Source organism: Pagrus pagrus (assembly GCF_965226575.1).
Source record: "Pagrus pagrus genome assembly, chromosome: 4".
Taxonomy (NCBI): Eukaryota; Metazoa; Chordata; class Actinopteri; order Spariformes; family Sparidae; genus Pagrus; species Pagrus pagrus.
The window spans coordinates 13,836,962-13,849,183 of NC_140188.1; the positions used below are offsets into that span (position 1 = coordinate 13,836,962).

Here is a 12,222-nt window from a genome sequence, read left to right on the forward strand (position 1 = left end):
ATTTAATAGGCCATGTCTGTCTATTATCTCACACTCTCATTAAGGATATAGGCTTTCCATTTGTATCCTGAACCCTTGTTGACAAATAGAGACAAATCTTTAAGTGTATGATCCATCCTGGTCTGCAGCGCCCCCTGCTGACCCCAGCGGCTCCCTGCAGGCTGCAGCAGGAAGAAGACGTGTCCCACTCTCAGATTAGCTTCAGCCGGGGAGATGGAGGCAGACAGCACCGGAGGCAACATGGGAATAAAAGCAGAAGACGTGGAAATGGCAGAAAATCCATTTGAACCTTACATTGAGTCTCTTCGCCAGCAGCTCGAAGACCAAGACCCTGCGTTTCTGATCGCAGTGATCGTCGCCCTGGCTGTGGTTGTCATTACCTGTGGTGAGGACTTACCGTTAGAGCTGAAGGTAGCATGCTAGCGTTAGCTTAGCGGGCTAGGCCTAGCGCTGAGCTAACTTAGCATTGTTAGCTTACAGTGTGTTGTTGGAAAGTAGCTGTGTCAGGACACTCATTGCTGACACTTTATTTAATTTTAATGCTAATTCGATGAAATAATGTGTGCTTTATAGCCATTAGCTAAATTAGCACGCTAGGAAGCTAACTGCTAAATCGAAGCTAACGTCAACAGCTGTCAGCTGCACACCTAATCGGCATTTTCGCACGGAAGTCATTCAGATTTACTGATTGTCATTGGTTAATGGACAACAGGGTGTTTTAATCAGACACTGCTGTCTCTTTTCAGTGTTTCTGAAGTACTTTCTAACCAGTAAAACTGTCAGGAGTGCTGTGCTGCTGGTCGGACTGTGTGACTCTGGGAAAACCCTCATCTTCAGCCGGGTGAGTTCATGTAATTGTAACGTGGTGTTCATCGCCACGTTGTCTAGCAGAGGATGCTTTGCTGATGCAAGACTGATGCATGTTTGTAAGTGATTGCCAATTTTATGTGTTGGCAGCTGTTGTCAGGAAAGTACAAGCGGACACAGACCTCCATCACTGACAGCAGTGCTCCATACAAAGCCAAAAATGACAAGGTAAGTTAAGTTTATCATCAGTTGTCATCCTTTCGTGATGATCATGGTTTACAGATTCACCCTCTCCCTCCTGCACACAGGCCTCCACCTGGACTCTGATAGACCTGCCAGGACATGACAGCCTTCGCTCGCAGTACCTGGAGAAGTTCAAATCTGCAGCCAGGTGAGGACATGTCATGTCAAGCTACAGGTGAACTGATTAATTCGCCCTGATCACACCCTGTTCTCATCATCACGTCCCTCTCACTCGTCTCTCCAGAGCGATTGTGTTTGTCGTGGACAGCGGCATCTTCCAGAAGGAAGTGAGAGACGTGGCAGAGTTCCTGTACATGTTGCTGACGGACACCGTGATCTCCAGGAACGCCCCGGCTCTACTGTTGGCGTGCAACAAACAAGGTTCAGCAACACGTTTACTGGGAACATTTTCTACCTCGTGTTCATTATATTCATTAGAGACGTACTGACACCATTCGTTCCTTCCCAAAACTGATTGTAGAGGTTACTGTAGTTTTTGAGGGGGAGCAATCTCCAGCACAATCATTTCCTTTGGAATAATAACTTATATCATATCATATCTTATTTTATCTTTTATTATTACATAACAGCTTTATACACCTTACCCTGTATGGATGTCATGTTATGGATGTGAAAGTTAAACAGTTGTTTGCCATTTCTGGATATTGCTACTATTGCAGTAAAAGAAAAACAACAGGACGCTGCTGGGAGGAAGCAGGATCCTGTTTCTAATAAATAAATTATGCAGTATCAGATCGGTGCATTGACTTGTGTGTGTACTAATACAGGCTGTATCTGGGGCATTTCCAATACTTGTATTTGAACAACTGTAATTTTCAGCCTACACCTACACCTACCTTTGTTTGTTATGTTGCACCATTATTTACTTTTCTCCTTTTTTATTTTTATTTTTACAGATATCACCATGGCAAAATCAGCTAAACTGATTCAGCAGCAGCTGGAGAAGGAATTGTGAGTAACTGCTACATTTTCTGTATTTTTGGGCTGTATTTCTTAACCCCATATCATCTTTATTTGAGGGAAATTTCAATAAAATATACACCTCCTGTGTTAGATTATAATAACTAATTATTAGAGCTGCAACAATCAGTCAATACGTCGTACACTATTGAGTTACATCTCCCACTATTTTGATAATTGATCAATGGGTTCAAGTGACAGTTCAAAAGTTCACCCACACTACTCGAGGCCATGCAAGGTGCTGGATTGGCCATTAGAAGCAATCAGGATTCAGTGTCTTGCTCACGGACACTTTAGTTTGGGATTGAACTACCATTTTGCCTCAACTCTGTCTCTTGTTTCTCATAGGAACACCTTGCGAGTGACGCGCTCTGCAGCCCTCAGCTCTCAGGACGGCTCTGTGGGCGGCAGTGTGTACCTGGGGAAAAAAGGAAAGGACTTTGAGTTCAGCCAGCTGCCGCTCAAGGTGGAGTTCCTGGAGTGCAGCGCCCGCGGCAGCAAGGGTGAAGACGGAGATGCGGACTTGGAGAGCCTGGAGAAGAGCCTGGCTAAACTGTAAAATCAGCAACTGAACATCCTCGGTGCAGAATTTGCCCCAAAGGATCAGTGTCCACTGTCACTTCAAATGACAGTTGCATCTCAGTGGAGGATTTATTTGACAGGGAAAGCAGTCCAGCGGTCCAATCTGTGCTGACTGTCAGTATAAAATGACATTAAAGGTGGAAGAATGTTTGAGACATATTCAATCAAAACACACCAAAAAGACTGATGTAGCATTTCGTCAGGGTGCTCTGCAGTGCTGAGAAATGATCGTGTGCTCATTCAGTGTAAATCTTACTGTGAACATCCGCCTTGAAACGCTTATTTGGCTTTAGAGAAGATATAGTTTAAAGAATTTAGGTAAATTACAAGATTTGCTGTTTATAATTGCGATTTAAAGGAAAATTCTTATTGGCTGTCACATATTTTCACCATTTTTGTGTTAAACTCAGCTAGTCTGATGTATAAGCTGCCTTTGTTAAGACAGATAGGTGTGAATTGTATTCATTAACTCAAACAGTCAGCCTTGTGCCTTTTTTCTGGTATTCTTATAGAAAAGTGTTGCTTGTTTGCAAAAGAATGACGTTTATTTGTTTGAAAGTGTTGCGTGAATACAGTGCATTTGCAATGAATGTATGAATCTGTTCAGAGTTTGTGTTTGTAGTTGTCTGGCTTGTTTAAAAACTGACAATATAAAGTTTTTGATGCTTGACAGTGATGTAAAGTCCACAGATCAACAGGAACGAAAGAGGTTTGGTCTGTCTGGTGTTAAATAGATTCAGCCTGTAATGATTAGTAAGCAGCAAACATGATTTAATCATTAACACACACAGAAACAAATCTTAAGCATACATCACATGAAGGTTTGCTCGCTGTCTGTTCACGAGGTGCTGCTTTATATTAATTTTAAAAATAGCAGCACAGCTCCCCAGAGGACGAGGTCGCCACAGAGCCCCGAGCAATTTAGAAATGTGGCTGTATGATCTGTGTTAAAGCTCAGCGCATATTTAAATATCTTAAGTCTGAGACGGAGCAACGTGTTTGAAATGTCACATCTTAGGAGCAGCTTTCATTTATTTAAAAACTTTCTGTCTGGCACCTGGTTTAGATTGAGATGTTTTTACTCTATAAAAAGCACCACACACTCAGTTAAACATGCAGATTTCTTTTGTCTTAATGTGGTAGTTTTTACAAGTACAGCAGGATGTTTGAAAGGAGGCCACACACACGCAAAACCATCAGATAAGTCATATCAAATTAGTAGAGCTGCTTCCAATGAAATCCAAACATCAATTACACATGTAGTTTGTTGAATATTGTGTGAAAACTCATACAAAAAACAATTTATGTGACATCTGCCTGCTTCTGTAAAGATCTACCATCCTGTACTGGTTTTGTACCAGTTATGTTTCTGGCCACAGTTCAGTCTTAATTAAAAGGAGACCAAGATCTTACTGTCACAACTTTATACCAATCGCCATTTAGACCAGAAATCCAAATATCGATGCTGTTAGCTCTAACAGCATCAAACACAGGAGTACTATTTCAAAAATGCATGTAAGCTAAAAATAAGGCAAGTGGAAATGGTGTATTGCTACAACTGAAACAAAAGACTACAGAATATATTGCAAAGTGCTCGAGTCTATAGTTGAGTCAGAGGGTAGACCGTCAGACTGGAGCTCTGATCTGCTACGACCACACTGGGTTCTCCTTTCAGCACAGCGGGACACAACCAGTTCACCTTGTCCCCGTGACTGATGCTCAGTTTGGGCCCAGGCTTCTCCTCCATCACCTCCTCTGAACCTGCAGCCACCTCATCCTCCGCTTCTTTCTCTGCTTCAGCCTTCGGTGGGCTCTTTGCTTTGTCCTGGGATTGTTCTTTCCTCTTTGCTTTGCTCTTGCCCTTCCTGCGTGGAGCTGCTGTCACTCGTGTTTTGGGATTTGCCTCTGGAGTCACCACCGGGTGCTTACTGAGGTCCCACAGGGCGACCTGGCCGTCGTTCCCCCCCGTGACGAGCCAGTAAGGGTGAGGGAGGAAATTAACAAAGTGGGCTTGTGAGGCGCCCTGACTGTGAGCCTTGACCGCTCCCTGTTGTTCCAGTTTAGAGCCGCTGCCGATCCGCATCAGATGCACCCGGCCGTCCTCTGCAGCACAACCCAAAATGTTCCCACAGCTCGCCACAGAAACGCAGTGGGCCAGTGGCGGGTTGAAAAGCTGACCAGGACGCTGCTGATGGTCGTCTTCTTCCTCTGCTACATCCTGGAGGTTGAGGGTCCAGATAGGACGCGTCTTCTGCAGCCCCCACAGCATCACCTGAAGCAACAAAAAACAAATCATTAAGTGTTTTCATGTGGCATGTATACAAATGGTTTAACTCTCTAAACTATCCCTTACCTGCATGTCTAATCCAGCAGACAGAAGGTTATTGGGCCTGTGAGGCCGAAAGGCCACAGAGGAGCAAATGTTTGTGTGCCTACGAAGAGTCCTGCACACTTTCCCGCCAGGAAGCTCCAGTACCCGGACTGCCCCGGAGTCATCAGCCACTGCCAGGGATGACCCTGACTCGTTTAGTGCCAACGCGTTTATCTCCTCCTCCCCTGCACCCTGAAACTCTTCCACGGGGCCCTTCAGGTTTCGGGGGTCGAGCACACTCACTGTGTCTCCATGCGACACATACAGCTGGCTCGGAGCCGCAGGCGAAAACACAACACTCGTGCTGTCCTCTTCACCAGGGAGCGTCAGACGGCCTATGATGGTTCCCTCTTGGCTCCACACAGTGACCTCTCCGCCCTCGGAGCCTGAAGCGAGGAGACCCTCCGGGCCTGAAGACGCTCCAACACACAGGATGGACGTGGAGTGGCCCTCAGACCACTGCTTGGCCATGCTGACCCTAGGACATGGAAGTTAACAGGGAGAAACATGAGTTTGTGGTGTTTTTATGTTTTCAGTGGCAGTGAACAGAATATATTTGGGTTTGAATGAGACAAATTGTGCTCTGGGAACTTATAATGAGCATCGTCACCATTGTCTTGTATTTGTAGGATTGATCAAGCAACTGAATGTTTTATTAATGATCAGCAGATTGAATAATAATGAAGAGAATAATTGGTTGCAGCCGTAAACTGAACATAACAACCCAGAAGGCAGGTAAGCATGATTAAACACTAAAACATTTTGATTTATGTATTCAAGTGCTCAAAAGTTGCAGCTAAAGAGCTGTAACGAAATGGTTTCCTGTCAGCTGTCGTCTCAGCTTTACGTCACGTAACATTTAAATACCCAAGAGCCACACTGACTATTTATAACACATTAAATGTCAAACCCGGATCAGATCAAACAGTCTCCGCTCTGCAGCAGCTCTGCTAATGTATTAGCCTACAAGCAAACAGTTAGCTAACTTCCAGCTAACGGTTTAGCTACGATTAAAAAAAAACTTTGTGTTAATCTGCTGATTGAAAATCAATCATAACACTGTTCTGATATTATTGATAACTTCAATACTACAGATTTACGCTACCTTTGCAAGTGCCGTCAAAACTTCAGCAGGCTGCCATGTGGGGCTACGTCGCTCATTGATGTCGTCATAGCTCAATGAGCTCACTATGCCCTGTGTTTTGTATGACAGGCAGATTTATTTTGCTTTTTTCGCCAGGAATGCCAGACATTTACCAGCAGTTATCGACCTAGCATCGATGTAGTTTGCTATATCCTTGACTTTTAATATTTATCAGGTGGCAGTTGATGCTGGGTAATTAAAAAAAATGTGAGGAAACACTGCCTGAAATTAAAACCTCAGGGCAAAATGTTACCTGTCATTGGTCAAAACCAAACAGATTTTCTGTGCTTCGTGCACAGTGCTGTGGGTCTGCACAATATAACTGATCCCCTCAGGAGCACGTCATATAATAATAATAATAATGATAGTAATAATAATATATTTTACATATATCTTGGAATATATATCATAAAAACGGATGAGAAAACATTACCTATATTTATCAAAATTGTATTTATTTGTGCAAATATAAAATATCAATAAAGGTGCAAGTATTAATAAAACAATAAACAATGTGTGTGTGTGTGTGTGTGTGAGAGAGAGAGAGAGAGAGAGAGAGAGAGCATATGTATGTATGATGTCAAATCTTAAATACATGGTTAATTCAAATGTTCAGTGATTATGTCCATGATTTTGCACATAGAGCCCCATTATTGCACATTATGTCCCATAAGTTTACAACATTATCTCAAACATAACAAGCATGAAATACAAGCCAAGCACAATCTGCAGAAAACGAAGCAGCGCACAGGACACAGAGGAGTTAGATCATCAGATGATTGTTCAGCGGGTCCCCCCCTCTGGCCTTCATTTCCACAATGGCTGCTCTCCGCTGATTCATCCAAAGCTGTAGATGTGATGAGTGTGGTTAGTTTCTGGGTCAGTGAGCAGCGTGCCACACTGCCGCACTGAATAGGGAACAGAGAGGAGAGGCTGTGAAAACACACACAAACTAACTACACACACACACATCACACTGTCAACCCAACATTCAAATGCTGACACATACTGTATACCCTCACAAAGAAGCTGCACGTTCTCACAGAGCACTTTGAATGTAAGTATTCTACTTTTTCCTGCTCGTGACCTGTGCATCAGATGCTACTTCCTCTTTATAATGCAGTTACAATGACAGATTTGACCAAGCAGATGGATATGTGTTAGATGTGATACCGTAGTTGCTGAAAACAGTGAGAATTTGTCAGCAAGTTTTGTGACAGTTTGTCACAACTCTTCTCCGTGGGATGAGTGAAAGGATGCTTTTTCTATTTGTGTCTAGAAATGAAGCTCATTGGAGCTTTTGTAAAGCTTGAAGTTTAAGGTATGTACCATATTTTTAGACTTCATCGTTCATATTTCGGACATTGTGCTTGGATTAAAATGTATTTGGGGTTTTAATTCTCTTGCATGTAAATGGCAGGAATGCTCAAAAGCGGCAAGAATGAGAGATCATTGTATCGTCGTGCAAAATGTGATGTTTAACTACCTCTAAACAACAGTTATATCAGAACATGTTATTGGTAGAAGAAACTGGAAGCTAAGCATTTAAATTCCTGCACATTTAAAGAGTCTGGCTGGCCCTGATGAAAGCGTCAAGCCAAAATGCATTGGTCTGATAATAAAGTTGTTTTGTATGCTACAAGTCTTGCTGGAGTTTTGACCTCTTTAGACTTTTTCTCTTCTCCATGCAGCTTGGTAGTAGGCGAAACTGTGCCAGGAACACCTTCTCTGCCTCCACAGATTTAAATAGAAACAGGTTTCTGTTTCAGTGTCAAGTGCACAATAATACCTGCAGTAGTTATAACAAGCTGGTGTTAACAGGTTTTCTTAAAACTTTAAAATAGGAGGTTAGTCTAGGATTAGCAGTATTGGAGTTGGGAACCTACTTTCCTGTACATAATAGGCATGTTTTTGTATCTTTATCATAAGTTGTCAGAGCAGTCAAAGTCAGATGAAGCATCAAAATCCTGATATATTGATTCTGATTCTCCTCATGAAAAGATCTAGAGTTACCTTGAGAAAAAAAAACACACACCAGCATGAGGTCGCCCTATTTCCCAGCGAGGACGGTGCTTTTCCGCAAGGAGGCAAACGGAGTGACGTATAGAGTCCCAGCGCTGCTCTACCTGTCCCGCTCCAGATCCTTCCTGGCCTTTTGTGAGGAGAGACTCAGCCCGTCCGACTCTCAGGCTCACCTGCTGGTCATGAGGAAAGGCACCTTCTACAGGAACTATGTGGAGGTCAGTGTTAGTCAGTGGGTCTGAACTGACCCTTTAATTTTGATTATTTTTCTTGATCCAGCCTGTTTCTGAGCTTACTTCCTCTGTTTAGACATAATCTGGTATTTTTAATTCCTTCTTTCTTCTCTTTGATGCTCCAGTGGGAGGACATGCGTGTCCTTGGCACTGCCTTCCTGCCAGGCCACCGGTCCATGAACCCGTGCCCGGTGTACGATGAGTTCACGGGTACTCTCTTCCTGTTCTTCATCGCCGTCTTCGGCCACACATCAGAGTCCTATCAGCTGGTGACAGGGAAAAATGTGACCCGTCTCTGCTACATCTGCAGCACTGACGACGGAGACACCTGGAGTCCTGTCACCGACTTAACCAAGAAGGTCATAGGAGATACTATCAAAGGTCAGAGGGTGCTGTTTTTTCCCAATCTGACAGCTACAGTTTTTTTGAGTAGAAGTGTTGTATGTCACTCTACTAAGAGGGACTGAATAATGATGTCATACCACAGATTAAGCTTCATACAATGTGTGCAAATGAATATCATCCAGCTGCAGGCACAGCCAAACACCACCCTCCATGCATTACCACGGTGTGTCCTTTCGCTGGCCTTGGTTGTGGCGATGTTCACACCTCTTGTGACCCACGGGGGCTCTCTCACAGGGTCCTTATTCACTGATATCAATGACGGGCACAGGAAGATGACCTGCAGGTGCCAGAGCAGGAGGTGTGTGGAGAGGCATGTTAAAAAGCTCAGCAGTCAGCTCCTCTAAACGCTCTGTGTCATGGGCTTTGTTTGCTGGAGTGCACAGAGTTCTTTGTGAATGATGAAGCTGTTGGTGATGGCAACTTCCAGAAAATGATAAAACAGATGTCTGCAAAACGATCTATGTTGTGCAGAGTGATACTGACTGAGCAGGTCTGGTCGAGACACGGGATTTGTACCTTTATCAGTAAGCCATCTGGCAGTTTCATCTTCCTCTGTAGAGTTTTACCAGAGTTTGCAGTGTGAATTGTGGAGCAGACTGAAACTTTGCTCCTGTTCCTTCATTTCATGGGGCTGATTGTTTTGTGAGGGCAGCCGCTGCGGTTCTCCCTGTAAATCCCACAGGCAGCAAACCTGCGCTCATGAAGAGCCCTGAAGAAGAAAAAAAGTTCCTTATAGATGTGGTTGCCTGTGCCGAGGTATCCTGGTTGCACAAGGGACATCACAACATCATAGGATGTCCAGAGGGAATATCTGTTTTGCTGGTGTCAATTGTAAAGTCCACAGTGTAGCCAGTCTCAGAATCAACCAGGGCAAACAGCTTGAATCCCTGCCATGAGGGTTGTGCTTCCATCCCAGCTGTAGCCTTGAAGGAAACCGTTGTTTCATGCACAACCAGATCTCTGTGGGGGTGATAAAATGACTTGCATGCATTCTTCATGGTGTCTATCAGGGGATTCAGATGGATGTCTTTGAGATGGTCGGTTTATTCTGTCGTAACCGACGGCCAGCTATTGATGTGTATCTGTCCCATGCTATAACCTGTGGTGGAAGAGGCAAAGAAAAAAAGTGGTTCTGCCTCCAGTCATCCGTGATGCTGTCATGTACTACCATTGTCATGTACAGAAGCAGCCTAATGTCCTTGTAAAACCCCTCTACGTGCAGCCCGTCCATCTGTCCTTCTTTCCCCCGTGATTTCCGTTAAGCAGCCTGCTTGTTTGTGTTCAAAGTGTTGAAAGAGGACTGTGGATTTTATTTCTCGTCTTTTACTTTGGAACTGAGTAAAGAAAAGATCTCTTCTCTGCACAGGAGAAGTGACTACAGTGACCAAAAACCTTTGATGTTCACACCTATCCTTTAAGTGTCATGACCCCTTATGCCATTTCCCTATTTAGTTTATTTGTTTAATTCAAGTGTATCACTCATGACTGTGTCACTACATTTGAATCCGTCTCTTCCCCCTCTGTCCTTGCAGAATGGGCCACTTTTGCTCTGGGCCCGGGCCACGGCATCCAGCTCAAGTCCGGCCGCCTGCTGATTCCTGCCTACGCTTACCACATCGAGTGCAAAGAGTGCTTCGGACAGCTCTGCCAGACCACCCCCCATGCCTTCTGCTTTCACAGTGACACCCACGGGCGAAGCTGGCGTTTCGGGGAGGCAGTGCCGGGGCCGGAGAGCGTGGAGTGTCAGATGGTGTCTGTGGATGAAGAGGATGGGACTAACGTGTTGTACTGCAATGCTCGCAGCCCTCTGGGATACAGGGTGCAGGCCCTCAGTCTGGACGACGGAGCAGTGTTTCAGGAGGGGCAGCTGGTGCAGCGGCTGGTGGAGCCCCGAAATGGTTGCCATGGTAGCATTGTGGGATTTCCTGCCCCTATACATTTATGTCATTCTCTTAACCATCACTTACACCAGCCGATACATCACGGCAGACACTGGACTTCCTGCATGAACTATTCAAATCACACCAACTCTCCCTCTCCAAAAATCACTACTAATGTTTCACACAGTCATACCTCCCCTCCGGACTTCCTCACCCCCACCTGGGTGGTGTACTCCCACCCAACATGGACCACCGCACGCAAGGATCTGGGCGTGTTCCTCAGCCTATTTCCCCGTGATCCAGACAGTTGGCGCGGCCCCTGGGTGATCTACGAGGGCCCCAGCGCCTACTCTGACCTCGCCTATCTGGAGTTGCCACCCTCACCTGGTGCACCACCCGCTGTGGCCTTCGCCTGCCTGTTTGAGTGTGGCACCAGAACAGCCTACGACGAAATCTGCTTCTGCATCTTTACCCTCTACGAACTTATTGATAATCTGCCCCGCAGCGTGCAGCTGGGGAAAAATAGCAAGGATGAATGTAAAAGACAGCAGAGTCAAGTCTCAGAGACAAGTTGCACGAGTAGACATGATGCTCAGAGTATGCCAGGTTTCCATCAGGTGAAGAAGAGGAGGAAGAAGAGCAAGTTGGCTGAGATGTGCTCTGTGTCTTAAATGTAGTTTTTAAGCTTTGATTACAGAGGGAAAGTGTAAATACAGACACACCTGTACAATCTGATGCAGTCCAAACCGTTGTGCCATAAAGACTTATTTTAATGATGCCTATAATGTTCTGCGTTTGTTGACGCTGTCTTAGAAGAGTTCGTTCACTGATATGTTTCAGCACAGAGGTCATGATTATAGTTAAATCAACACAAAACAAGGAGCTTTCATTTGTGTGGATTGTGGCGGCCCCTGTGGACACACGTGGTACGAGCACGGCTGCCTCCTGTCACGTTTCAGGCTGAGACACACTTCTGTTGTGCTGTTCTGATTCTTATCTCTGCTTATAACAAACATATAAAGCTATATTTTTAATGGGGAATTGTAATAAATGACTGGAATGAAATTTTGTAATACATTTTTTTGAGTAGATGTTTATATATATATATACGATCAAGCTTTATAGGATGTGTGCAAATAAACAATGAGCCTTATAACAGCTGTTCTTTTTCAAACAAAATATTTTGCCATGTATTAAAAAAAACACAGAACATATTACGTTATATAATGTGCACTTTTATTTCTTTTCTTCAACTGTTATGCCAGACTGTAAAACAGTTTCTGTCCAGCTGCAGGCACAGGCATTTCCACGGTGTGGTCTTTTGCCTGCCTTGGTTGTGGCAGTGTTCACACCTCCCACGTTGACTCTCATCCTTGAGAGAGTCTTCTGCATTGGCATCGATGAAAGGAAGAGGAATATGACCTGCTGACACCCGGGCAGGAGATGCGTGGAGAGGCTTGCCAAAGAGTTCAGCTGTCAGCTCCTCCATGAACGCTTTATGTGTCATCTGTTTTGTTTGCTGATGGTTGTGGCAATGTCCAGAAGGTGATAAAA

The 12,222-nt window shown here is 44.5% G+C and overlaps 3 protein-coding genes across 3 annotated transcripts; 2 read left to right on the forward strand and 1 right to left on the reverse strand.

The window, feature by feature from the left end:
• The first annotated feature begins 149 nt into the window (after positions 1 to 149).
• On the forward strand, positions 150 to 3,283 carry srprb (SRP receptor subunit beta). Its single transcript, XM_084350311.1, has 7 exons — positions 150 to 385; positions 747 to 841; positions 958 to 1,035; positions 1,116 to 1,198; positions 1,295 to 1,431; positions 1,968 to 2,022; positions 2,380 to 3,283. Exons 1-7 carry the CDS (start codon positions 214 to 216, stop codon positions 2,588 to 2,590), a joined length of 831 nt encoding a protein of 276 aa, XP_084206437.1. The 5' UTR covers positions 150 to 213; the 3' UTR covers positions 2,591 to 3,283.
• Positions 3,284 to 4,020: 737 nt separating this feature from the next.
• On the reverse strand, positions 4,021 to 6,153 carry wdr53 (WD repeat domain 53). Its single transcript, XM_084350310.1, has 3 exons — positions 6,090 to 6,153; positions 4,967 to 5,462; positions 4,021 to 4,885 (listed from the first exon to the last, which is right to left on the reverse strand). Exons 2-3 carry the CDS (start codon positions 5,453 to 5,455, stop codon positions 4,214 to 4,216), a joined length of 1,161 nt encoding a protein of 386 aa, XP_084206436.1. The 5' UTR covers positions 5,456 to 5,462; positions 6,090 to 6,153; the 3' UTR covers positions 4,021 to 4,213.
• A 2,014-nt stretch (positions 6,154 to 8,167) lies between these two features.
• On the forward strand, positions 8,168 to 11,795 carry neu4 (sialidase 4; the record flags this gene model as incomplete). The annotated part of the gene is made up of 3 exons (XM_084350799.1): positions 8,168 to 8,368; positions 8,509 to 8,764; positions 10,321 to 11,795. The coding sequence occupies 3 exons, from the start codon at positions 8,168 to 8,170 to the stop codon at positions 11,337 to 11,339; spliced, it is 1,476 nt and encodes a 491-aa protein (XP_084206925.1). The 3' UTR covers positions 11,340 to 11,795.
• Between the last annotated feature and the right edge of the window lie 427 nt (positions 11,796 to 12,222).